Source organism: Nanorana parkeri, unplaced genomic scaffold (genome assembly GCF_000935625.1).
Source record: "Nanorana parkeri isolate BGI_ZX_2015 unplaced genomic scaffold, ASM93562v1 scaffold837, whole genome shotgun sequence".
NCBI classification, from domain to species: Eukaryota; Metazoa; Chordata; class Amphibia; order Anura; family Dicroglossidae; genus Nanorana; species Nanorana parkeri.
In genome coordinates this window covers 491,677-516,690 of record NW_017307105.1, presented here as the reverse complement: position 1 = coordinate 516,690, position 25,014 = coordinate 491,677, and the positions used below count along the sequence as shown (strand labels likewise).

General features: G+C 42.4%; 1 protein-coding gene across 1 annotated transcript in view; it reads left to right on the top strand.

The window, feature by feature from the left end:
- Positions 1-17,277, top strand: part of LRRC71 (leucine rich repeat containing 71) — a 28,081-nt gene extending 10,804 nt beyond the window's left edge. Inside the window, exons 5-17 of the mRNA XM_018565370.1 lie at positions 658-795; positions 2,290-2,365; positions 3,166-3,240; positions 5,455-5,523; positions 8,068-8,227; positions 8,327-8,410; positions 8,490-8,579; positions 9,608-9,742; positions 10,553-10,667; positions 12,113-12,195; positions 12,545-12,653; positions 14,359-14,480; positions 17,161-17,277. Of these exons, the coding sequence (XP_018420872.1) occupies positions 658-795; positions 2,290-2,365; positions 3,166-3,240; positions 5,455-5,523; positions 8,068-8,227; positions 8,327-8,410; positions 8,490-8,579; positions 9,608-9,742; positions 10,553-10,667; positions 12,113-12,195; positions 12,545-12,653; positions 14,359-14,480; positions 17,161-17,274 (1,370 nt within the window). The 3' untranslated portion in view covers positions 17,275-17,277. The remainder of the gene's footprint in view (positions 1-657; positions 796-2,289; positions 2,366-3,165; positions 3,241-5,454; positions 5,524-8,067; positions 8,228-8,326; positions 8,411-8,489; positions 8,580-9,607; positions 9,743-10,552; positions 10,668-12,112; positions 12,196-12,544; positions 12,654-14,358; positions 14,481-17,160) is intronic.
- The last annotated feature ends 7,737 nt before the right edge of the window (positions 17,278-25,014 follow it).

Genomic DNA, 25,014 nt, shown 5'->3' with positions numbered 1-25,014 from the left:
CAAAAGTTCAGAAGAAATAGAGTGTGTGACACAAGAATGAGACAATAGAAAGCAGCAGATTGCAGAATCAAATCTGCCCAGAATTATCAGACATAAATGCATAGTTGAAATACATGCGAGCTTCCAAATAATTTGCCATTCTATTCACCCAGGTTTGTGATTCACACATCCTGCATGCCGTAATCATCTTGGTTGTGCAGTGCGGCAGAAATGTGGGAATCAAAAGACCGGAGAAATTGATGAAACTCATGCGACTGGTCTCATTCACAGGTGTGAATTGGGACTTGCCTTGCATTTTGGCTGTGCGGAAGCAAGGCAACAAGTTCTTTTAATGCCCCCCTCCCCAGCAGCATGTTAAACATTTCCTCTCCTCTGCTTTATTCAGCCCTTAGGAATATAGAGTTGCATGTGACCCACCCCTCTTCCTCGTGTGTGCTGTGCCTAGTGCTATAACATGGGGTGGGGAGAGAGTCCTCAGTCCTGTTCCAGCTCTAAAGCATAATTTAAAGCTTGCGCATGGCTTTCGTTCCTCACTCCTGGAACAAAGTTGATAACTATAAGCTGCTGGTGGAGTGAAACTGTTAAAGTGAATCTGTTGCTTTGATGTTTAAAGTTCAACTCTATGCTAAGCCTTATGTACAATTGTATTACCAGCAGATGACACAGCAGACTGGACTTCAGAGATAGACAGCCAGATTGCCCATATCAAAGAACGCTTCTCTTACTTCAAGCCAAGCATCCAAATAGAGGTGGACAATGAAGATGGGAGATCTGTGCGGGAAATCGCTATCAGAGGTGACACTGCCAGTATTCATCTTCTACCCCATTGGTTTTAGATATTGACAGGTTAATTTATGAGACACACAACAATGAATGAAGGTATGCAAGAGTTAAAAAAAAAGACACCCTAATGACAAGAAATTATGTTTCACATATAATCTTAAGCATTTATTATAGGTATAAGGAAACCTATCAAGAGCAAAATATGTGGGATGACCCCCTCCATATGCTAGTTCTCGGTCTGTGATGCTGATAAAACGACGTTATTGCTTTCTGTGCCATTAACCTAGTCCTAGAACAAGCATAGAGAGAAGAAATGTTAACATTTCATGACTGCTGCATACTTGTTCCCGCCCCGGTCTGTGACTCAAAAAGTGTCAAAGCCAGACACCTAGCATTTTCAGGAGGTTGCCAGCAATAGCAGTCCAGCATTGGAGGCAGCAGACTAACTTGGTTACAGGCAGGTTGGAGACTAATTTGGCTAATAAAGAAATAGCAAAGACTTCTTCCATCAATGAACTTGGCCAGTGAGTCGCAGGAGGTGATGGGGCCAAGCATGACTTCAATTTTTGTACTTAATGATTTACATATTAGAGCACCATGCGCCTAATATAGTCAGGCTTCAGGTGCTAGACATTATATAAGTTCTGAATCTGAACCCCCTTTTTTCTGTTTTAACCCCTTAATGATCAGTGACGTCCATAGTACGTCACTGGCATCGGGCCCGTTTAAACACTCTGTTTAAACTTGTAAAGCCGACTGTCGGCTTTACAGTAGAAGCGATTCTGGCGGATCAGCTGCCGCCAGGACGGGTTCTACGGGCCAGTAAACGCCACCCCCAGGCTCCGCTGCCCCTCCTATGAGCCCGGGACCGGCTTCTCTGGTGTCGGTGGGAGGTGATCGGCGAACGTCCGTTCACTGACCATACGAATGAAAAGAATGGACATATAAACTTGAATAGTATATACCAGGGGTCAGCAACCTGCAGCTCCGGAGCCGCATGTGGCTCTTTCATCCCTCTGCTGCGGCTCCCTGTCCAGGGGCGGAACTGGAATATTCGCCAGTGCAGGGTCCCCGCACTGCCGAGGGGCTTCTCAGTAAGGGGGCGGGTCTTGCGACTCACCTGCTCTCCCGGCCGCGTCCCTGGTAACAGGCGGCGGGACAGGAGAAGTGTGTGTCGTAGTCCAGTGCGTTACTAAGCCCACATATACCTATATACATGCTATACCGAGCATAAAGGTAAAAAACAATATATTCAGTGTTATCTTAATTTTAGATGTCAAAAGGGTTTTGTGGCTGCCGGTGTTTTCTTTTCTGTGGAAAACAGGTCCAAGTGGCTCTTTGAGTGTTTAAGGTTGCTGACCCCTGGTATATACTGTACATATCTGCCATGTAAAGTATTTCATTTAGTGACCTGTGCTAGGAAAACTATAACATGGAAACAGCTTATATAGTCAGTAGAGAATCTAGATTTTGAAAATCCATTTTACTTTCTTCCTTTTAATACAGGATGGAAAATTGATGATAAAATGATGGGCATATTCTCAAAATGTTTACCCGCTCTTACCAGTCTCCACAAAATCAGGTGAGGAGAATTTTATGTTCTGGAGGATCCCTTACAGAAGTAGGCAGGCATCCACATCTTTAAAGGGGTTAGATTCCCAACAATAATATTTTAGTTATAGATAGATGCCAGCATTCAAATCACTTACCAAATATATTCAGTATTCAGTCCTTAAAAGTCTAGCAAGCTCCCCCCAAGTGCTTACGTTTACTATACCTATGCAGGTGCGTCTTCCTTTTGAGTAACCGCAACATCCCAGTATGCCTCCTACTCCTTATGGACAACCTGTGTGTCATGTCAGCTTGCAATCCACAGGAAGCACACATCCTTGGGTGACTATGCTGCTGCTTAGAGAGCCTTGTTACCCTAGGACTGAAAATGGAGCAACTGGCAGGATCACAAGGTAAAAAAACAGAAATGGAAGAAAAGGAAAGAATGACACTGCTGGAATGAGTGGAGGATAATCTATTTTATTAACTTTAAAGGTGTATTTATATTTTAAGGAACTCAGCAGTAAAAGTACTGTAACTTAGTTCAAGATTCTACTATAGCTAAGTTCCAAGGTCCCCAGTCTATGAAGGGATTTCCCTGTGCCTGTTGTATTTCCCATTTATGTTCTGGTATGGAGAATGCAGTGGATGAAATAATGATCCATGGTGGAAAGAGACGTGATCTCCAGAGAGAAATATAATTGCTGAAATCCTCAAGAGATACTAGAAAAAAAACGAGGAGACCACTCACAGGAGCATCCATAACGTAAATATATTGGTTTTAGAGGAAGTGACTCCTTAATCAGACAATCTCTATTTGTGTTCTTTCAGTCTGTGGAACGTGGGCCTCACAGATGACACCTTCACCTCTCTCTTCACCATCCTGCAGCGCTGCCCAAGTATCAGGTAAGCAGTGACCAAGTCAAATCTGATTGAAGACAAATCCGTCGAAAATATGGGATTCCATTCATCAAAGTGTCTTTTTGTGCGTAGCAACCAATTAGAATCTTTCTCTCATTTATACACGCTGCATCTAAAAGAGAAATAGGGAAAATCTGATTAGAAGGCAAGAACTGTTCCTCCTTTGCATAGAAGTCCCATCGCAATCCTAACCCATGATCCTCGGGTGGGTGGTGCAGTGACAGACGTAATCAGCAATACAAAAAAAAAAAAATCACATTGAAAAGCAACGTTTCGGGCCAAGTAGGTTTCTTCATCAGGCAAACAAAGTCATCTCCATTTATTTTACAAAAGCTGGGAGACATGGAATGGCAAGCCTCCAACGGGTGCCTCACAGGTTGCCCTTTTAAATGGCAATAAAGTTTTAAGCTTAAAGAAAAAAAAAATCATAACAGAGTTGGATGGCAGCTGGAGACGTTTCTGGGGACACCTGTCTCCCAGGGATAGAGCCCTAAAACAGGGACTGTCCCCAGCAAACTGGGACAAATGGTAACCTTACTATACCATACCATCATGTAACCTGTAAGTTTGTGACTGGATTAGTTATTGACTCAAAATCTTCACAAGGCTTCTTTATTGAAAGAAAAAGGTAATTTAAATCAACAGCTGAGGGTTGTGTAACCATACTCAAACAATAATGCTAAAAGGCCAGATATCGGTTTCTAACAGAAGAGAATAGGTCTCTGTGTTATCGAATCACCTAGGGGCATTGCTAGACCCCAGCACCCATGGCACATGCCCCAGGTCTTTCACGGAGTTCCCCAAATCTTCTACTGAGTGCATCAGGTCTTCCACTTGTGTCTTAGGTCTTCCACTGAGAGCTGCAAGTCTTCTAACCTTTCGTGGCCACGGACATAGCTAGCACATAATTGGCAGAACGGCCCTGTAAACAGACTCCCGGCAACTTTAGCCGCTGGGACTCTGTTTACTTTTGTAAAGCCGGCTGCCCGTTTTACAATAGAAGCTATTCTGGCGACTCAGCTGCCGCCAGATGGATAAGCTATTGAAGTGTGATCTGCAATTTAATAGATTTAAAGTGGAAAGGTGACACTAGGGGTCTTATGGACCCCCAGTATCACCTGAAAAAGGACCTGTCACTGCCAATATGCTATCACTTGGGGGGCTTGTAAGCCCCCCTATGTGATAGCAATTGAAGTGGAAAAAAAACAGTTTTAAAAAATAACAGATTAAAATAAATGTTAAAAAAATGTTAAAGTCCCCCGTGAGCGCATTCACGCAAACACGCGTCGGGTGCGCCTGCGTTCGAAAACGTTCATCCGCTACACATGGGTATCGCCGTGCTTGCCAGAATGAGAGCAATAATTCTAGGGCCAATATTTACGTGCATCTCTAAACTGATGACCTGTAGTGTCTTTTAAAGAACGCACTGCCTCGTATTGCGGCCTTTTTGTGGGGGCGTGGCGGGCCATTGAAGTGAATGGAACCGTAGCCACGCCCTCCGGCTGCAATGCGATCGGCCGCACAGGATCGCAAGGCACATTAGGCCTGCAGTCTGGTCCGATCAAAATGCTGCAAGCACTATTCTGATCGCACCAGACCGGACCGAACTGCAGTCATAATGCGCCTTGCGATCCCGTGCGGCCAATCACATTGCGGCCGGAAGGCGTGGCCACGGTGCCATTCACTTCAACGGCCCTCCTGCCCCACAAAAAAGTGAGCCGGCCGCAATGCGAGGCCGTGCGTTCAGGCCAGAATCGGGCCGGAACGCACAGCATCTGGTGTGAATGTGCCCCTAGATTTACCATTAACTATATGTTGCAAGGGCCGGCTTCATTTGATACAAATTGAATGGATTGTTTATCATATTACATTGCTTTGGCAAATCTAAAGGAGATTTTCAGAGATTGTACAATCTGATTGTATAGTATGTGTTTACATTTAGACTCAGATTTGCTCCAAACCGGTCACCATGGTATCCTATCAGCCCCTTACCATTTTAATCTGTGTGCCTCTGGTTTATTAGGGACCCTAGAAACGCCCCGGGAATCACCAATCAGAACTCATCATGCTTTGTGCCTGTGGCTACTGACACATCATTTTTAGTAATAGAGTCATGTACAGAATGTATTACAAATGTGCATAACGTTTAATGTATGTACTGTATGTCCTACAAATGTTTATTTTTGATTGGTTTACCAGGGTCTTTGCACTGGAAGGTAATCCACTGCCTCAGCAGTCTTATTACAAACTGATCTCAGATGATTTAGCGTAAGTAAAAGTAATTTTTTATACTGCTATCCATCTACAAGTACTGGCTACATATTGATGTCTGGGGAGTAGTTATATAAATGGATCAGCAAAGATAAGCTGTGATGTTACCCACAGACAGTGTACTTTAATATTTTAGCCTGCAGGGGTAGCACAGTATAGGTAAGGCGTATACTATAGTTATATAGCGCCGCTATGTTCTGTACAACTAGATGCTCCTCTATTGCTGGTCATACACAAAGATTCAATGAAGGAATTGTATCTTATAGAAGTCAAATGATCCATGAGTAATTTGATCATTATGATTCCTCTCACTGAAAAGGAACAGTCAGTCGCTCCTGGGGGAAAATTCAACCTTTCACCCCTAGTTGCCACCCTGACAGTGCAGAACTTTCATCTGGGAAGAAAAGCTTTATTCATAGTAATGCCACAGGGAGGACTTGCAATGATCGCAAGTACGATCTGCCTGTCCAAAATGGGCAGGTCGTACAAACTTTTAATCACCTTACAATCATCGCAAAACGAAAGCCTTTTAATTGATTATCTGCTTAGTTTAAATTGATTAAATCAAAACCTGTCACAATGCGGTATTATTCAACATGACAGAGCATATATACAATACATAGTAGACACCTACCCGTGTTATATAGTATTACTCCCTCAGCCAGGGATTCTCGTTGCCTCTGAGACCCGAATGCTGTCACATTGAGAGAACAAAGCAATATGTAAATACTGACTTTTCAGAAAGTCATTATATTAAAGAAGAGAAAGCCTGGAACAATAAACAGTGACGGCAATACATCTGCATTAGACTTTCATTTGTACCACAGTGTGACAGTTGTGATTTAAAAGGAATCTGCCTGGACAGAAATATGGGAACTGCCTTTGCCGAAGTAGTGAAAGTGTCTGAGGTAAATTAAAGTATGCACTGTAGAATAGAAACGCATTGAGATTTTCCACATTACATTGTAGTGAGGGAGCGACTCACCTGATTTTTGGGTTGTGTGAGAATTAACTCCAAACTGTAGAGCATTAAGGACACTTCCACTCACTTAAGTCTTCTTTGCCCACTTTTATTGATTCAAACACTCAAAGGTCCACACAGGTTTTCCCTCGCAGGAGTTTTGCAGCAGAATGTACAGACAGTTCTCTGCAAAGAAAACACAGACTCAGCCTCCTGGCTTTTACTTACAGCATCTGGCCATTTTGACCCACTGGTCCTCTGTCTTTGACTGTCTGTCTGTCTGTCAGACTAGTCCCAACTGTTTCTCTCACAGGTACTTTCTCCAACTTACCACACAGGCTGGTTCTCACTACACAGGGTATTGCAGCACAGGCTGGTTCTCGCCTTACAGGTGTATCGCCACACAGGCTGATTCTCACCACACAGGTGTATTTCCACACAGGCTGGTTCTCACCACACAGGTGTATTTCCACACAGGCTGGTTCTCACCACACAGGTATATTGCACACAGGCTGGTTCTCACCACACAGGTATATTGCACACAGGCTGTATCATACCAGCTTGCCACACAGGCTGGTTCCAGGGTAGAGCCCTCCTGCACAGAGGCCTCTTCTGTCTCCCAGGCGGAACACTGAGCACCAGCCTTTTCATAAGTGTTATGCACAGGTGCACAATCATTGGGTGCTGGTCACTACAAAAATACGGACCCAGGATTGGAGATTTCATCCCTCCCAATTCTCTCAGAAATCTCCTGGTTCCAGGATCCCAACTATAATACAGACAACAAGGAAAGAATTGGAAAGCCAGCCTCTTTCCTGGTAAAAGCACTTTCCTGGCACAGCTCAGTGCCTCTTGCTGGGAGTCCTGGGTGACTCTGATGCCACATTATACCGTGGTATTGCCATGCACTGCCACAGTGGGTACAACCCAACTATATAAACCATTAAAAAAAAAAAGATACATTGCAGCATATTGTTGCTGCATATGTGACTGTACGGGGTTTATTTATAAACAATTCTCCAAGCCATTCGCCCTGTGAATCTCTGTGAAAATTAGTTCTGTGCGCATAGAGGCAAAAATTAACTTTCTTAGGAGATTGTCTATGCAGGTTGAATGCAACATTCAGAAAATACTGCATTATATCAATTAGATGCAGCTGATGTGCATAAGATAAAAAGGATATAACAATGTATAAGTATGGTGGAGCTTCTAAAGTCAAAGCTAAAGCCCAAGCATTACCTTTTCACATCTCAGTGTCCTTCCTTCATGGTGATTGACAGCCTCACTGATCAATAGTGTGCCCAGGAGGGGGGGGTGGTAGAGCTTGACTTTACAAGCTGAAGTTCACATTTGTATATAACTAGGCAAACTATATATTTGGTGCTCTGCATGATGTCTTTAGGTACATGTTGGCAGCGCCTAATGATGGCATTTCATCAATGTTAGCAGTATAATAACTTTATAGAGACATCATGTTGTTTAAATGGAGCAAAAGTTTTGGATTTAGTAGCAGTGCCTAAAAAACAGTCACAGTGGGTCATTTAAGATTTGTGATGGACTCACATCTTCTCACAATGCAGGTTTTCTCACATATCCCTGAGAAATAACAAAATTAATGATGAGGGGGCAAGACTGATCAGCCAAGCTTTACAAAGCCTGAAGATGACCAGCAAAAACCTGGCTTCTCTTGTGCTCAGCTACAATCATATCACAGATAAGGGAGCCAGTGATATTGCACAGGTAAAAAAAAAAACATTTAATAATCATGAATGCAATATTCCTATATACAAGCCCTCGTCGACAGAAGTAGAATCATCTGCTTGTTTCTAATATTTTTAGGCTTTAAGATTCAACCGATCTCTGCTTTCCCTAAATCTTTCGAGCAATCAGATTGATGATGAAGGAGCTTTGGCTTTGGCAGAGGTTGGTACAGATTCAGACCCCACAACTTCTGGAGATGTTCCCGGCTTCACTATGTAATGAGTGTCATGTTTTTGGTTAGGTTCTGGGCCATTTCTCATTAGCACATGCTGAGATTGTAGAGAGGAGACGGCTTTTACTGGAGAAAGCAGCTCAGGAACAGCCAAAATCGGTAAGCATCAATAAATGTATTTTTGTCTCAATGAGGTTATTAATTCCTGGAGAATTCTCAGACTGGATAATGATGTGACCTTTATCATCGCAGCCTCAGCCAGTCACAATAAAGATTTTGCCCCTGATTTAGAAGTAGGAATATGCCAAAATTCTAGCCATCGGTGGCCCTGCAAGCACTACTTGCCTCGACAAAAGTCAACTTGAAGAATTGACTAAACCAGAAACATATTGGCTGAACAGTGACTGCATCCTATGAGATGCAGTTACTGTTCAGGTATTCAGGCAGCTGCAGGTTCCATGCCTGTCTGAATACAATAGCTGGCAGTGGAGATTCCGCCATACACGCTGTTGAGCATGGATGGGGGAATCAGTGAAAAAAATTCCCTCCCCCCAATGTTAATGTCAGCACTTATGATGTTATGATGTCAGCAGTATGTTTCTTAATCCGATCTTCCTCTTCTTTCCTGTAGTTTTCAGCCTTCTCTCCAGCACTGCGGCGGGTCTCCGATCCAGCGCTGACTCCTCTGTCCTTGCTGGCACTTCCGATACCACGCTGTCTGCATGCGGGTGCACGCGTGCATAGACTTTCCTTGCATCTCTGCTCGTCTCCCGGCTGAAAATTCGAACTGCGCATGCGTCCGCCCCAAGATGCTTTGCAGCCGCCCCCAAGCAGTTTCAGATTTTCAGGCGGGTGCGCGCGGCAAAGACGGGGTAAAGTTTAAACCGCTGTTAAATCGTTTTTGTTTTTACTTTTTGCATATATCCAGTGCTTGCTAGCAGTAGATATAGGCAAAAAAAACAGAGGCTTTAAATAGGTAAATATAAGTCCACCATGCATTAACCTGCACAATTATCTTACATTCTTAATGAATGTTCAGGGATACAAAAGAAATAACAAATCTTTTTGTATAAAGGTTTCATTTTAAATTCTGTATCCCTTAATCCTTTAATATTAATAAAAATAGCAAAAAAGAATGTTATGTTATTTCTATTGACTGCTGCAATTCCCCATGTCATTTTTCACAGCCAACAACCTCCCGTCATGCTGATTCCAAAAGTGACAGACCACCCAGCCACCATAGCAGCTCAACTATGGAGAAAGCGGACAAAGCAGACAAAGCCCAGAAGTCCAAACAGAGCATAACAAAGAAGAAAGAGAAGGTACGACATACCCTTCAAAGTTCACATATAGGGACATAAGTAACTGCCACAGTGATTTCCATCATCAAATAATGCCAGTTCAGAGAAGCCTAACTTGGTGCGAAAGGCCAGCTTCCTCTTCCAACTGGGAGGTGAGATAAGAATCTTATCACAGTCTGTACCTATTGGCTTCAGTTGTTTAAAGAGACACTGTTACTTTGGCTAGGCAGGACCAAATAACAATATCTGCAGCTGACTCCTACCACCAGGCTTTTATACTTGACAAACCATGCTCCCTCACTGCCTCCATGCTGCACCATCCCTGCCTGTCTAAGCTCCTATGTTGACTGCTGTCAAAGCTTAGACAGCGAGATGACGTCATGCCCTAATCTCCCCGTGCCACAGTTTGAGATCACATGCTGCCTCAAACCCTTGAGCCCCACACCATTATCAATTGCTCCATCAGTGGAGAGGCAGCGTGGATGCGTGGCTCAGTAATTATGACATGGGAATGGGGTCAAAGTACTCTTCAGTGTTAAAAAAAAAAGAGCTGAAAACCCAGACCTGAGGGCTGACATTAATATCATGCAGCCAATTTCAGTAAGCAGCTGTGAGGAGGAACGCAAAGTCATTTAGAGTAATCGAGCGCAGAAGTCACTATAGTAAAATGTACATTACTGGGTCTACATATAATTTCAAAGCAAAAGTAGAAATGCCCATCCTCTAGACTTCCAATCAAGTGTTGTTACCCAGTGATTTTGGCTGGATCCAAATTTCCCACTTTTACTGGCTATCAATGTCCTGTACAAAGTGAAGAATATTCTATCACAGGATACACAGAAAAAGGAGGAGAAATCAGCTAGCAACATGACGAGTGGAACCTCCACTTCAACTTCCCAAGCTGGTGGATCAAACAAGAAAGACGACCTAAAAACATCAAAAAAACGTAAGTTATGGTAAGAGTTAATGGGGCTGTGACATCTGTAGCTCCTCATGCATTAGATAGTTATATGAGGAACAGAGGAGCTCCATAAACAGGACTTCGTCTAGAAATGCAAGACAATGAACCTAAAATAAAGCTGTTCAAGGGCTGGCACAATGGGGATATCTGGTAAAACTAAAATTGCTTTTGTGCTCCTCTAAAAAGCACAAGCATGTTGTAGAGAGGGACTCTGCTTTTTGTGTGGAAGCAGTAGTCTCTCTGTAGATGTTGGACTTGCTCGCGTACTGAGTCTGAACTAGAGGCCTCCAAATCAGCAGGGAGCATGAGGTCATGTTGGAGAGACTATGGTTTTCATACAGAGAGCAAGGGTCCTTCACTGCAGCACGCTGGAAGGGAATGGATTATTCTGCTCAGGCAGTGGCTGCTTCCTAAAGAGAACCAGCTGTAAGACTATGCGCACATTTATTTTGATGAACCAGATTATTTTGCTCAGGCTTTGGCTGCTTCCTAAAGAGAACCAGCTGTAAAGCTGCCCATACGCCTGACGATTATCGTTTGATAATCGCGGGTGATCCTGCGATCATACGATAATTGTAAGGTGTATGGGCAGCGTGCGACCGCATATACTGTAAGGTCGCACGACTTTCGTCTTCCAAACACGCTACAAAAAGATTTTCGGTGGGTTGGTAGCAAGATCGCAATACGAAAGCCGCACGGCCCGAGGTGCGCAAGCACACACTGCCCATTCACCATTGCAATCATCTGTAAGCGCTCCCCTCAGCAGGGAGGGCTTGTGATGATCGCAAGTACGATCGGCCTGTCCAGGGATTTTTTTTAAATAATGAATTTAAAATGTATTAATTTCCCTTGTTCCTGTTTTTTTTCTTTTCTTCATTTTTTTCCTTTGGAGGGGAGTCTGAATCTGGTGAGGGAAGACCTGATCTAGCCTTTCCCCCTCCCCTTGCAGCTTTGCAGCAGCAGACCATTTCTACTTGTGACTATTGCTGTCTGAAATGAGCCAACAATAGATCACTATAGCAGTGATCAGTTTCTATGGGGGGGGAGGGGTTCATCAGCACTGTCCTAGCCTCTGGACTAAAAGCAAATACTGTGACGTCACATCATTTCCTGTGTAAACACAATGTAGATGCAGTATGTCTTCCATCCCCAATACAGAGCATCCTTACGGAGTACATTATAGTGGGAACGAAAGGCCAAATGCTGATTGATTCAGCTCTCAGAGCCCTGGATCCCCACACCCAAAGCTCATTGGAGATGCCAGAACTCAATGTGCAACCATTTGTGCTCCAGATCTGATTTGAAGTATGGAACACAGCAGTCTGCATGCCATGGAATGCATCTTGGGCACCAGATTCTTAGACACTTGATTTCAGCTTGCTTTGAATGGTTTTCCATAATGTATGATGCTATTACTATATTTCTTGTAGAGTTAGCCAATCCGGAGCAAAAAAACACACGAGGAGAACCTGTTAAATCTGCTACCAGACGTGCTGCTCTACCAGAGCAAGAGGTAAGATGAAGACTCTTTTTAAGGAGAACCTCTAGTGCCAGAAAAGCCAACAATCTATCAGCATTTCCTAGCATTAGGTACCTGCTAGTTTATGAGGAATGTATTTATTCCTTGGCCTTTTCTCTTCTACCACAACTCAATATGATGCCTCTTTCTAGGAAGCAGGAGCTCCCACTTTGTACTGTGGGAGAGCAGGGGGAGCAACCAACCAGATTCTAGCTGTCATTTTCTAGCAGAACTTTGAGGGCAAAAAGCAACAAACTTATTGGTTGCTATATGTAACACTTTTACCTTACCTCCGTTTTATATAAATGACCCTCATTTTGGTATTCGTTTTACTAAATTTCAGCAAACGGAGCCCGCGGAAGTAACAAATCTGTTATTGGAACAAGCAGAATTCCGCGATGGGAAAGTGTTTCTCCCAGGAAACAAAGTTCTTATCAGTTTGAACATCTCACGTGAGTTTTGCACAGTAGAACATCTCGGAGCTTGTAATGCAGCTATTTTAAAACTGGGAAGTCAGCAAATATTTATAATGAGATGCAAGAAGGATAAAGAAAAATTCATTCAAATATTCTCTTCTTGAATGTTAGCTAAAAGCCTGAGATCTCCTCCTTCACACCCTGAACAAGCTTCCAGTATGCTTAGCTCCACCCCCCTGTACAGATGTTCATTGACTCTGAACTGAAAGCTAAGAAGCTGCTGTGTTGGTGGCCTTTTGTTCACTTACATACATACGTACATTTATGTACCTTAAGGCCTCATTCACACTACCGCGCGTACTGTACCATATGCAAATAAATGGCTCCATACACATAGCTGCGTATGGAGCCGTATATTTGGGTAGCGTAAAAATGCGCAAAAACAGAATGGAACCGAGATGCGTCCGGGCAGCGTATTTCTGCGTATTTTACACGCATACGCATGTTTGTGCGTGCGTATAGTTCCTTAGATAATTTCTATTAGGAATGATGCATTCTGGGCATGCAAATAGTGCACGCATATACGCTTGTATAGACGCGTATATACACGCAGTATACAATTTTTCTCTTGCGTTGTGTGTGAATGAGGCCTAAATGTACATATAAAGGTACATTTTTGTTAATAGTTAACATACTTGAATACATTTTTAAGATTTAAGTCCTGAGTTAAGTGTCACTTTAAAATGTTTTGAGTTATAAACATGTGGTTTCAGAGAGTTGTTGCACACTGCATTAGAGTATGCAACAACCCATACAAGGCTATAGAACAGGGGTGCCCATTAGGTAGATCGTGATCTACCAGTTGCTCTCAAAGCTGATGCTGGTAGATTACTAAGGGTGTGAATGGCGGCCCCTTTGGAGCCGACACTCTCCTTCCTTCTGGAGGGTGGCTACTTTTGTTCCCCATGGTCCCTGTGTGTTGTAGCAGTCACCGCTCCAAGCTGATGGACTACAATCACAATACGAGTTAGTGAACTAAACATGAGATTGTAGTCCATGATGACTTTACAACACACACAGGGACCATGAGGAACAAAAGTAGCCACCCTCCAGAAGGAAGGACAGTGTCAGCACCAATTCAGAGATGATTGGAGGATCTACAGCCGAGTGATACACAAATAAGATACGTTTTTGTTTATAGTTAATTTATTTGAATACATTTTTAAGATTTAAGTACTGAGTTTAGTGTAACTTTCAAATGTATTGCGTTATAAACATGTTGTTTCAGAGGGTTGTTGCACACTGCATCACAGTGTGTGCGTAGAACACTTCAACTACCATGGGTGCAAAGAGAATAACTTAGATTTATAATAACCATAAAATAAAAACACTGGGGGGAATTTATTAAAACTGGAGCAGACGGAATCTGGAGCAGTTGCCCACGGCAACCAATCAACTTCTCTTTCATGTGAGAGAGTCCCTTAAAACGAGCCCTGGGGTCGCAGCGCTCCGTTCAGCACGTCCTTAGCCCGCCATGCTCGGCCACGCCCCCTTCTCTTTCATTTTTAAAGCTTAATGGAACAAACTGATAAAGGGAATCTGATTGGTTGTTATGGGCAACTGCAACAGAGTTTGTCTGCTCCAGTTTTGAACAATTTTCTCCATTATATCCTAAGTAATGCAAGTAATCCATCATATTAGTGATCATCAATTATATTAAGTTTCATATTATTCTCTTCAGGCAACAAGATTTCAGAGTTTGGCTTAAAAGGCTTTCTGGCAGCAGTGGAAACCCAGGTGGCGGAGACAAAGCCCATTCCTGGTACCAGGAGCCACACAGGACTGCTGAGGCTGGCTGTGGGGGTGAGAGTCCACACACTGTATAGCTGTGTTGAATAGCTCCCACCTGTTCCTCATTTGGAAGGACTTTCCCTCTTTCTGCCTTATGTATAAACCATTATGAAGATATGTACAACTGAACTAACAAAAGTGGTATACTACACTATACATAACCAATCATTCATATCTTATTAATTCTTTGTGGTCTGTGCAACTGAGAGTGTGGCAGGTTTGTGTCCTTTGCCTACATAGTTTTCTAACAGGAATTCCTCTTTCTCATCTCGAAAACTGGGGAGGTATGGTATTAAATCTTAAAGAGTTCTCAAAGTGGAGCCCAGCTTAAAAAATGAAGGATCTGATAGCTTACAAGGATCTTCTTAAACAATGTTATTTGGCCTACGTAGCATCCAACAAAATTGCTCGAATTGCTCTTAAAAAAAAACAGCAGTGCCCCTCCTGTGCCTACATCCTCATAACTGTATATCTGTAACGCGAGAGGCACTGCAACCCTTACAAGCTTTAAAAGGTGCCCATACACTGCACGATTCTCGTACGAGAATCGCGGGAAATCCCGCGATCATACGAGAATCGTGCAGTGTATGGAAGGCGTGCAACCGTTTCTACTGTGCGGTCGCACATCATCCGTCGAACCAGCAGGCTAGAACACCCGCCGGGAATCGTACGATTCTCGGCAAGTTGGTGGCCTGCTGGTTCGACAACTGCCGAACGGGCCGGTGTGCGCACACTGCCCGTTTGCAGTCAGCGTAAGCCCGCCCCTCACTGCAGTCATCGCAAGCCCGCCCCTCATGGGGGTGGGCTTGCGATGATCGCAAGTACGATCTGCCTGTCCAAGATGGGCAGATCGTACGTTTTTTTAAGTACTTTACAACCCTCGCAAGACAAAAGTCTTGCGAGGGTTGTAAAGTGTATGGGCACCTTTAGAGTGAGATATGGTGATGTCACTACTGTGCAGCTTGCTGGAGGGAAAGCTGTACCTGAGGACCAGTAGTACAAGGTTCCCCCTGCTTCTGCTTTATCCATCCTGTGGATTTGTGCTTTTATAGCCTCTCCTGCTGCTTTTTGAATCTCCATCCAACAGTTATCATACCACCAGTAATTAGAGGGGCATTTATGACAAGGGGAAGCAAAGCCCTACTCATCTACTAAGATGGCTGCCCCACACAGAGACACATTGCAAACCAAGGCATATTAACTCAATGTGGAAAACATCAGCTCCAGGGAGACCAGAGGCAATACCAGTGTCCTCTGCTTGTCTTTACCAAGTACAGCTTCTACAATGAAGGTTACAGGGTTAAAATGTCTTTAAGTGGACCTGTGAGGCTTTAAATATGAGAGCTATCATTGCTAAGATGACTTATGAAGGTGGTGGTTCCAGGATTATCATGCGGACACTGTGAATGTCTAAAATTTCTGATCTCCTGTTGGGTATACATGTTCAAAACCATGAGTCACTAGGACATGAAGCCAAGAACAGTCCTGGAGCCTGTGCCTTTAAAGGTAAGTCTGGAAAGCATGAACTGAGCCAGTACACTTAGCAGTTGGGTGGCAGAGTGTTGAACAGCAGCAGTCACAATAGATGCAGCATTCAGGCCATGGCTGTTTTTTTATTAGTCTATTCACTGCATCCTGATAAAGAAATAAATATTCTTAGGGGCAATACATCCATAGGGTTATTGAAAAGACCAGGTGGCTTCATTTAGGGCCTTTGTTCACTTAAAAAGGGTTCTGCATTCTCATACAAGTCTATGGAGATTCAAAACCCGCTCGAAGCAGGTCAAATGCAGGTAAGGAGTTTAACTGCAGCTCAAATGCACGTCAGTGAAATCTGAATCTCAGAAGCATCTCAAATGGATGTCAAACTGATGCCATTGACACAAGCCCAAAGCCCATCTACTCTGGGCTTCACACCGCTTTCCTCTGAGAAGGGAAAGATTATCTAATATTTCAGAAAATGTTCAGCACTTCCCAATCTCATACAGGTGAAACTCGAATAATTAGAATATCGTGCAAAGTTTATTTATTTCACTAATGCAACTTAAAAGGTGAAACTAATATATGAGATAGACTCATTACATGCAAAGCAAGATAGTTCAAGCCGTGATTTGTCATAATTGTGATGATTATGGCTTACAGCTCATGAAAACCCCAAGAACCCCAAATCCACAACCTCAGAAAAGTGGATTATTACATGCAATCAATAAAACAAGGATTGTACATAGAACAATATCGGACCTCTGAAAAGTACAAGCATGCATATGTACTCAGTACTTGGTTTGGGCCCCTTTTGCAGCAATTACTTTTGCACGATATTCTAATTATTCGAGTTTCACCTGTAAGTGCTCAGCTGTTTACCCCTACTAGGAATACTCTCTCCATTCAAATCTGAAGAACCCATTGCATGTACAGAACTGTGTATAACCACTAGGAAAACACACAGTCCTCCTCATGTATTATGCACCTGACTGGCAGTCTTTGGTGCCCATAAAGGTCAATTTACTTATCCTTTCCTTCCCCCTTTGAAGAATGGGGAACTGAAATGAAGAATCTGATTACTTAGGAAAGCACAAAGTCATTGATAAATGAGGACAAATGTGTCTGAACATTGCAATTGTAAAATTTCCAGCATGCCGACTAGCACAGAATGCTAAAAACTTCCCAGTTAATAGCCATTCTTTATTTCCAGAACAACAACTTTCCTGCTGACTGCCCAACTTTAATCCGACTCCAGGAGATCCTGCTACCACGAGATCCCATACAGAAACCCTTCAAAGCTTCTGAAGAGGAACAACCGATGTGACCAGATCGGAGGCACATGGGGTGTGCACTTGGTGGCCAATCGAATTGGGAGCTTTCACTGGATGTTAGGAACAAGATCTGTGCATACTAAGCCTAAACGGGAACCTGTGCTTCATTTTTGACAAGTGCTGTCTGTCTAAGAGCAGACCCTACAAAATGCCTCATGTTACCTTTATAAACACAGTAAAGCTGCTTCTATGCACCCCTCTTATTTACCAAGGCCTAACTTCCTCTTGCTATCATTACTAGATGCTGACAACTGCCATTCCAGTGTTCAAAGACACTTGCCAGCAAAACTGGAACAGTAGATGAATAAAGATCTCTAGCTAGTAAACCAGGAATAGTAGATGAACAAAGATCTATAGCCCAGAAGTGTTTATTACATCATATGTATCCAAAGTTGTACCTATGAAATAGAACAAAGGGTGTTGTGTTCACTAGCAGTACAGTTACAACTAAAATAACTCCATGCATTGGAAAAGCTACTTGACCCTTGGGAAAGAGTATAAAGAGAATCATTATCGACATTGATTCAACTTGGTACTGCATACCTCCTACATGTTCTGGTTCCAGCAGGACTGTCCTAATATTTAAACAATATATTAGATACTTGCAGCCCCAGGCCATACAGGTGCTGGAGAGCCTGTCACAGTACATTGTGATAGGGATTATTTTCATATTTTTATATTATCAGGAAGCAAGAGGAGTTGTACTGTCGAGGCAATAGAGAACAACAGATACAAGAATTACACCAAGCATACAGAACAAAAGAAGTGCTACTGTACAAAGTTCATATATACAGAATTATAGCCGCTTACAGAACAAAAGAAGTGGCAGTGAGCAATGTTTCCCGTTACAGAATTAAATTACCCTTCCAGGTCATGGGGTAGCTTTTTATTAGTATTAAAAGAAACACATTCACTTTGCCAATTCAGTGCTGTGACATGGATTCCCTGTCTAGCTCTACACCAGCCAACATCAGGACTTAGACAGGTTGGGATGCTGCAGTAGGTAGACTACAAGCAAGCTCAGTATGTATAAAAACCTGGGTGGTGGGCTATCTGTAGGTACTTTCACTTTGCTCTGTCTGGACAGTGACTGTGTCTCTTTACAAACCATTAATGTTTCTCCATCTTTAATTTAGGGACGCAGTAAAGTCTATACCAGTGGTGGCGAACCTTGGCACTCCAGCTGTGCCAAAACTACAAATCCCAATATGCATCTGCCTCTGGGAGTTATGTCTGTGGCTGTCAGAGCCTTGCAATGCCTCATGGGACTTGTAGTTCCAAAACAGCTGGAGTGCCAAGGTTTGCTAACACTGGTCTATACCATGGATTATGCCGCCACCTACAGGAGAATTGACATTGTGCACAAAACAATTTAAGGGGCCAGCCCAAGCAGGCTCCAGGGGTGACCAAATTTATGGGTAACCCGACAGCTCTTTAATTCCTCCTGAAAAGTGATTACCTTAAAAGCAATTGTACCATGTATACCTGCCTGTCTTGAGCGACATAGAAAAGAATTGTGAAAAGGAATTCATTATTGCTTATTCCACAAAGATATTCTATAATGGCTTGGTCAGATTTGTAATCAGTCAGTTAGCCTATTAAAATGTAGAAAAGTAGTCACTCTGGGTTTTGGTATCATCTCTAAGCAGCTGGATGTTTCTGTAACTACAGCTGCAAATATTAATAAGTAGTTTAAGATTCATGGGACCTTAAAGGATCCATGGGTCATTATCTGATTGCACCATCCAATGCTTTTTGAGTGACGGTGGGGCGGGGAAGCGAAGGCAGACTGGAATTTACTAAAATGCATATAGACACCACTACAATGCTTCTGGGAAAATGTCCTTAGGGCAAAACTGGAGCTTTTAGCAAGTTTCCAATCAAGCTTTTAAAAAAAGCTACCTACCAAAGAGAATACCTACTGCGCAACTTGGAAGACCAGTTATGTTTCGGGTTGCTTTGCTACATCTGACCCAGGTGCCTTGATTCTGTGCAGAATGAAATCTCAATACTATCAAGGAATTGTGGTGCTAAACATACTGGCCAGTGTCAGAAAGCTCTGTCTCAGTTGCAGGTCATGGGTCCTCCAAAAAGGATAATAAATCTAAAAGCACCCAAGAGCAGCTAGGAACAAAACATTAGACTATTCTAGAATGGCCTTCGATGAGCTGATCTGAATCCTATTACACAACATCTATGGAAAGAGCTGAAACATGAAGTCTGGAAAAGGAAGCCTTCACACTGGATTCATCTGAAATAGTTTACTGAAGAAGAGTGGGCCAAACTACTGAGAGTTTGCTTATTCACAGCGATACATAATATTTAGTTGCACAACCTTAGGAGGCAAAAGGCCCCAACAATTTTGTCCATGCCATTTTCATATCATTTATAATTTAACCTCCCTGGCGGTATGATTATTCAGGATTTTAGGTACCAAAAGCGGTACATTGTTTTTCAAGCAAATATGTTGTTTTACATTGTAGTTTCCCGAGTGTGGCTCGGGGTTACCGCTCCTAGCTAGGAAATTTAACCCCGAGCCACACTCGGGAATACCGCCAGGGAGGTTAAAATATTCTGCTGAAATCAAAACCCAAGTCTGATGGTTATTAAATATGGAATAAACAATGATGGTTGCCAATTACGTTGGTCAGTTTCAAGTTATTTCAGAGAACATTGGGGGTTCTTCTGTTTTTTTGTGGAAGGATACAACACATTTGTCCACATCTGCCACCCCTACTCAATTTCACTTACCGTACTGTAGGATCTGCTGGATCAAAACTATCAATATTAAATTATTCTTTAATAGGCAGCTACTAGTTTATTCTTGCTGGTTATCTGAATTAATTAAGTCTGTCCAGTCAGCCAATGGGCTCAGGTCATCCCAATTTTTCTGAAACATTGAATATTTCTCTACAATAGCCCTGCTATTGACATTGCAGCGACAACCCTGAACCTTGCTTTCTGCGTGTTATTGCTTTCAGTACTATTCTGTTAAAGCCCAATTCCAGCTCTCCCCTCAATCTGAACCCCTTTTTCCAATTTGTAGCACCACCATACCCATAAAAAAATAAAATAAATAAGTAAAACATTTTTTGTACATACCTATTTTTACAGGTCCTCTTTCTCTGTCCTCAGCCCCAGGGCCGATCCTAAATGTTAAAGATGAATAAATGTCACCAGCACACAACCAGTATTGCAGTCCAAAGAGTTCGTTTATTGGAACATCATGTCACCAAAACCAGCGCTTTCGGGGCCACACAGGGTCCCCTTCATCAGGCTCAGCAATTGTGTGCTGGTGACATTTATTCATCTTTATGCTGTATGGCAGCACCATCCGCAGGTCACTACAAGCACACCCCCCCCCCCCTCTGCGTGTGTGGCATTTGGCGTATGTTCCGAATGCGAAACTTCTGTACATGTGCACGTGTAAACACTGCTACTTGCATTTCCAAATGAGGTTTCTATTTTACAGGGGAGATTCTCTCCACTTTGACATTCAAGGGCTGCTGCAGTGGTGAAGTAAAGAGAGATTGATGTGTAAAAAGTGGTCTGCAATTAGTCATACATGTATGCATTAGAAAGGAACTTTGCAGCTTGCATAACAGGAAGAAAGGTAATGGTGTACTAAGGCTTGTTGTGGACTTTTTAAAGACACTCTGTCATGGGTAACAAAACAAAACTGCTTCAGGTATGAAGTTCAGATGAATAAATGTCACCAGCACACCACCAGTATTGCAGTCCAAAGAGTTTGTTTATTGGAACGTCATATCACCAAAACTAGCGATTTCGGGGATGAAGGGGACCCTGTGTGGCTCCAAAATCTCTAGTTTTGGTGACATGACATTCCAATGAACAAACTCTTTGGACTGCAATACTGGTGGTGTGCTGGTGACATTTATTCATCTTTATACTGTGTGGCGCCACCATCCGCAGGTCACTACAAGCACCCCCCCTCATTCAACTTTGGGTTTTTCCAGTAAGGAGTGCGACAAGGTATCTTTTTGTTTGATCCTAAATGTTACATGCACCCCCGGGGCAAGTTTCCAATACCCTAGGCTCACAGGAAAAGGATTGAATAATGTGCTGTGTCTTTCAGACTGGAGGAGGAGCACCATCTTTAGGGGTCAGTGCTGGAGATAGGGTCTTGGCCAATTCAGACTTGTCATGTTACATTTTTTTATTTGGATGCAGCAAAACTCTTGCATTTTGCTGCCTGCAAGTGAATGTCAAGTAGAAATTCCATTCTTCCCTACGTGTCTAGTTCATATCTAGGTGTTGCTGAATAGTGTGAAAGACAAAAACGGAAACTATGTGCCTAGTCACACCTACACATGTGTTAGTATATGTGATGCAAGCACACAGGACAATGTAAATCTAGCCTTAAAGACACGGAGGCCCTGTAATGTTTTCCCACTTGACTGATGCACTGCTCTGTCGGTATAGTGCCACCATGGAGCTATGCATTTGACAGTTTTGAATTAGCAACATGCTGGCAGCACTGCCAAGGACAAAATATATAGTACATTGTGACTGCAGGAACATGGCGACTGACATCGCTTTTGCTGGAAATCTGTAAACCATTACTGAACCCATCGATCTATAGGCCGATGGGGACTGCCAATTTCTGTAATTGACCATCAATGACAAGGGGTAGTTTATATTGGCCCCCTTATATTGGTGGTCAATTACAGGGAATATCCGATTTCCTTATTAAAAATTGAACCATGCTTTTTTTTGCCTTCCTCTGGATCAACAGGGGGTAATTGTGGGCCTAGCATTCTGTTTAGGCTTCCCCCCTCTATAGGTTAAGCCCGATTGGCGTGTCCTTTTTTTTCAACCTATGTAACTGTGCAAGTCCAGGTCCTGCCCTGGAGCTATGCAGTAACTATTTTAAAGTGCCTTATCCTATTGATCATTTAGCAACCTGTTACATTGGTGGAAGAAAGTGGTTACCTAACTATCTGCTGGTCTAACACTGTTTGCTCATGTGTCAAGATCTGCCAGTGCTGCCACAAGTTACTAGACATGTGCGATTCGTTTCGTTACGAATCGAAATTCGTACGAATTTTCCTGAAATTCGTAAGCATACGAAATCCGAATTGCAGTTTCCGAATTTATATCCGAAATACGAAATTCCGTTACGAATTTCGGATCCGAATTTCTTTGAAACAGGAACTAATATTACCCCTGTAAATGAGGTTGAACAACATGACAAGATTTTTTTTTTTTTAATCCGAAATACGGATCCGCTGCTGCTGAGTTGCATTACAATACACAGGCAGGAAATACGAAATTCCGTTGACGTAGTTTCGTTCCATTACGAACAATCGTTATATTGAAGTTAAAAAGCAAAGTACATTTATATTGGAGTTGATGGTAGTTTTTTTTTTTTTTTAAGTCCGAAATATGAAATTCGGATACGGAATCCGTATTTCGGATAAAAAAAACAAACTACCACATAGACTCCAATATTAACAAAGGTATTTTTGCTTTTTAACTTCATCATAACGAATGTTCGTAAAGTTACAAAAATGTGCCGAAACTAACGAAAATCCGTATTTCGTATGAATCCGAATTGAGTTTCAGATACGAATTACGAAATAATGGATATTAGGAAACGGAACGAAACACATTTTTTGACGGCGCACAAGTCTACAAGTTACTAGAGATGTTGGTGCCATAACTATACAGCACAGCCAGTCAGCAGACTAATCCACCATCTGATTGGATTTTTATTGTTCCAGCAATGAAACTATAGTTACTGCCAACCAGCTTACTTTGATGCATTATAGTTTGTGCCAGATATAAGTGAATATGCTGTCAATTAACTGTGGAGCCTGCTGTGACTTTGTTGAGGACACAATATGCCCTGAGTAGCACAGCAAGGAACAGAGTTATTGATGGAAAAATGTAAAACAGCGATAGCCCCGCCATTCAGACTTGTGGCATTGTCTGCTTAGCAGCCAAATCCACAGACACTGCTAAATACAGCAATCACGTAAGAGGGAGACCAAGCTAGCTCGCAATCTCACTTCCTGGGATTTAGTGTTAAAGCAAACCTTTACCCATTTTCACAAAAAAACTAAATCAGTCTGCTTGCACATATGAAATCATCTTACATGCATTAAACATTGTTCTTTTACTTCCAATTATTGTTTTAACACTTCCTAGTCCTCTTGGGCATTAGTGATGTAACGTGCCCAAGTGTTGCATCCTGGGAAGATAACATCAGCAGAGCATTGCTTGAAAATCTCATCTGTAATCTCACACAAGATATTTTCCTCCCCTGAGATGATGTGCATGGGTGGGTCACATGTACTAGTCACATGTGCCATAGTTCCAGGAAGTAAAGGGAATTACTTTGCCCTTGGTAAGAATGGCCACTGTGAGAAGAATGGAGAGGAAATGAAAAAAAGGTATGCAAAGAATACAAAGCCTGCAATTATCTAGAAGTGTTTGTAGTTTGTCATTACTAAAAACTTTCCTAAAAAGGTGTATTTGTTGTAATTTCAAAAGATAAGAGTAAAGTCCCTCTAAATGTAAATATTGAATAGGATGGAGCCAATATGGGTGCAAGGGCACAACAGACAATGAAATATATGCACATACAACATTTTGCATATAAATGTAAATACATCTAAAGAAATAAAATGTAAAAAAGTTTTAATCACCCATAGGCTACACCACTCACCTGGGCCCACTGCAACATCCAGGAACAAGAGTCAGATATTACTTCAATGACCGATGTAATTTAGGGGGGGGGGGAATTTTTTTTTTACAAAAAACTACACACAAACGTTGCCCAATACAATGAAAAGATCCTCCATTTTATTCCATTGCTTTAAACAGGATGGAACAATACTTTAGTGTTAAAAAGACATCAAGAGGAGAACAAAGAGCAATACACAACGTACCTTTTTTTTCCCAACATTTCAGCAGCACTTAAATAGTTCAGGCATAATATTATACATATGACAGACTTCAACATAAGGGTAAGAGGACAGCCACATTCATCTCTAGCATATTGATACATGCTTTGCCAGTGCAAGCAAACCACTAATGTAAAAAAGAGAAGAAAAGTTCTCCCAACACGACATTCCAATTCAGTGTGAAACTTTATACTGTATACAACAGGGGTGTCCAAACTCCGGCCCTAGTCTTTGGTGGCTACGTGATCCATTATTGCCATTACCATTATGCTTTGGTTTACAAGAATGGCAAAAATCAGACTCTACCCTTACATTCTGTATTTATTCCAAGAGATCAATCAAAATAGAGACGCGACACCTATCGACACTCAAGAACAGAAATGTAATACAAACTTAAGATATGGCGGCTGAATTGGATTTTCTTTGTCACCTGGTGATTGCGCCAGCAGCACTTCCTGTCTTAGGGTGACAACATTCACTCACCGTACTTTGAGGGACAGCATTGTTACCCTAGGACAAGAAGTGTGTAGGAATGCAAAACACTTTCCCCCCCCTCCCCCCCTTTATAACATGGGGAGGTGCTATGTAGTACAGAGAGATGGCTGGGAACAATGCCAGCTGTTGTCAGCACAAGTTATTGGATTTCTGGGAGGAACAGGTTTTTTTTTTCCACATATCATACAGATATAACAACGCTTTCAGGTGGTATATTGAACACACCAAAAAGGAAAACAAAAAGATTATTTTGATTTGCATACATCTTAACTACAGTGTCTGGGTTTAAAGGCATAAGAACCACAGTGC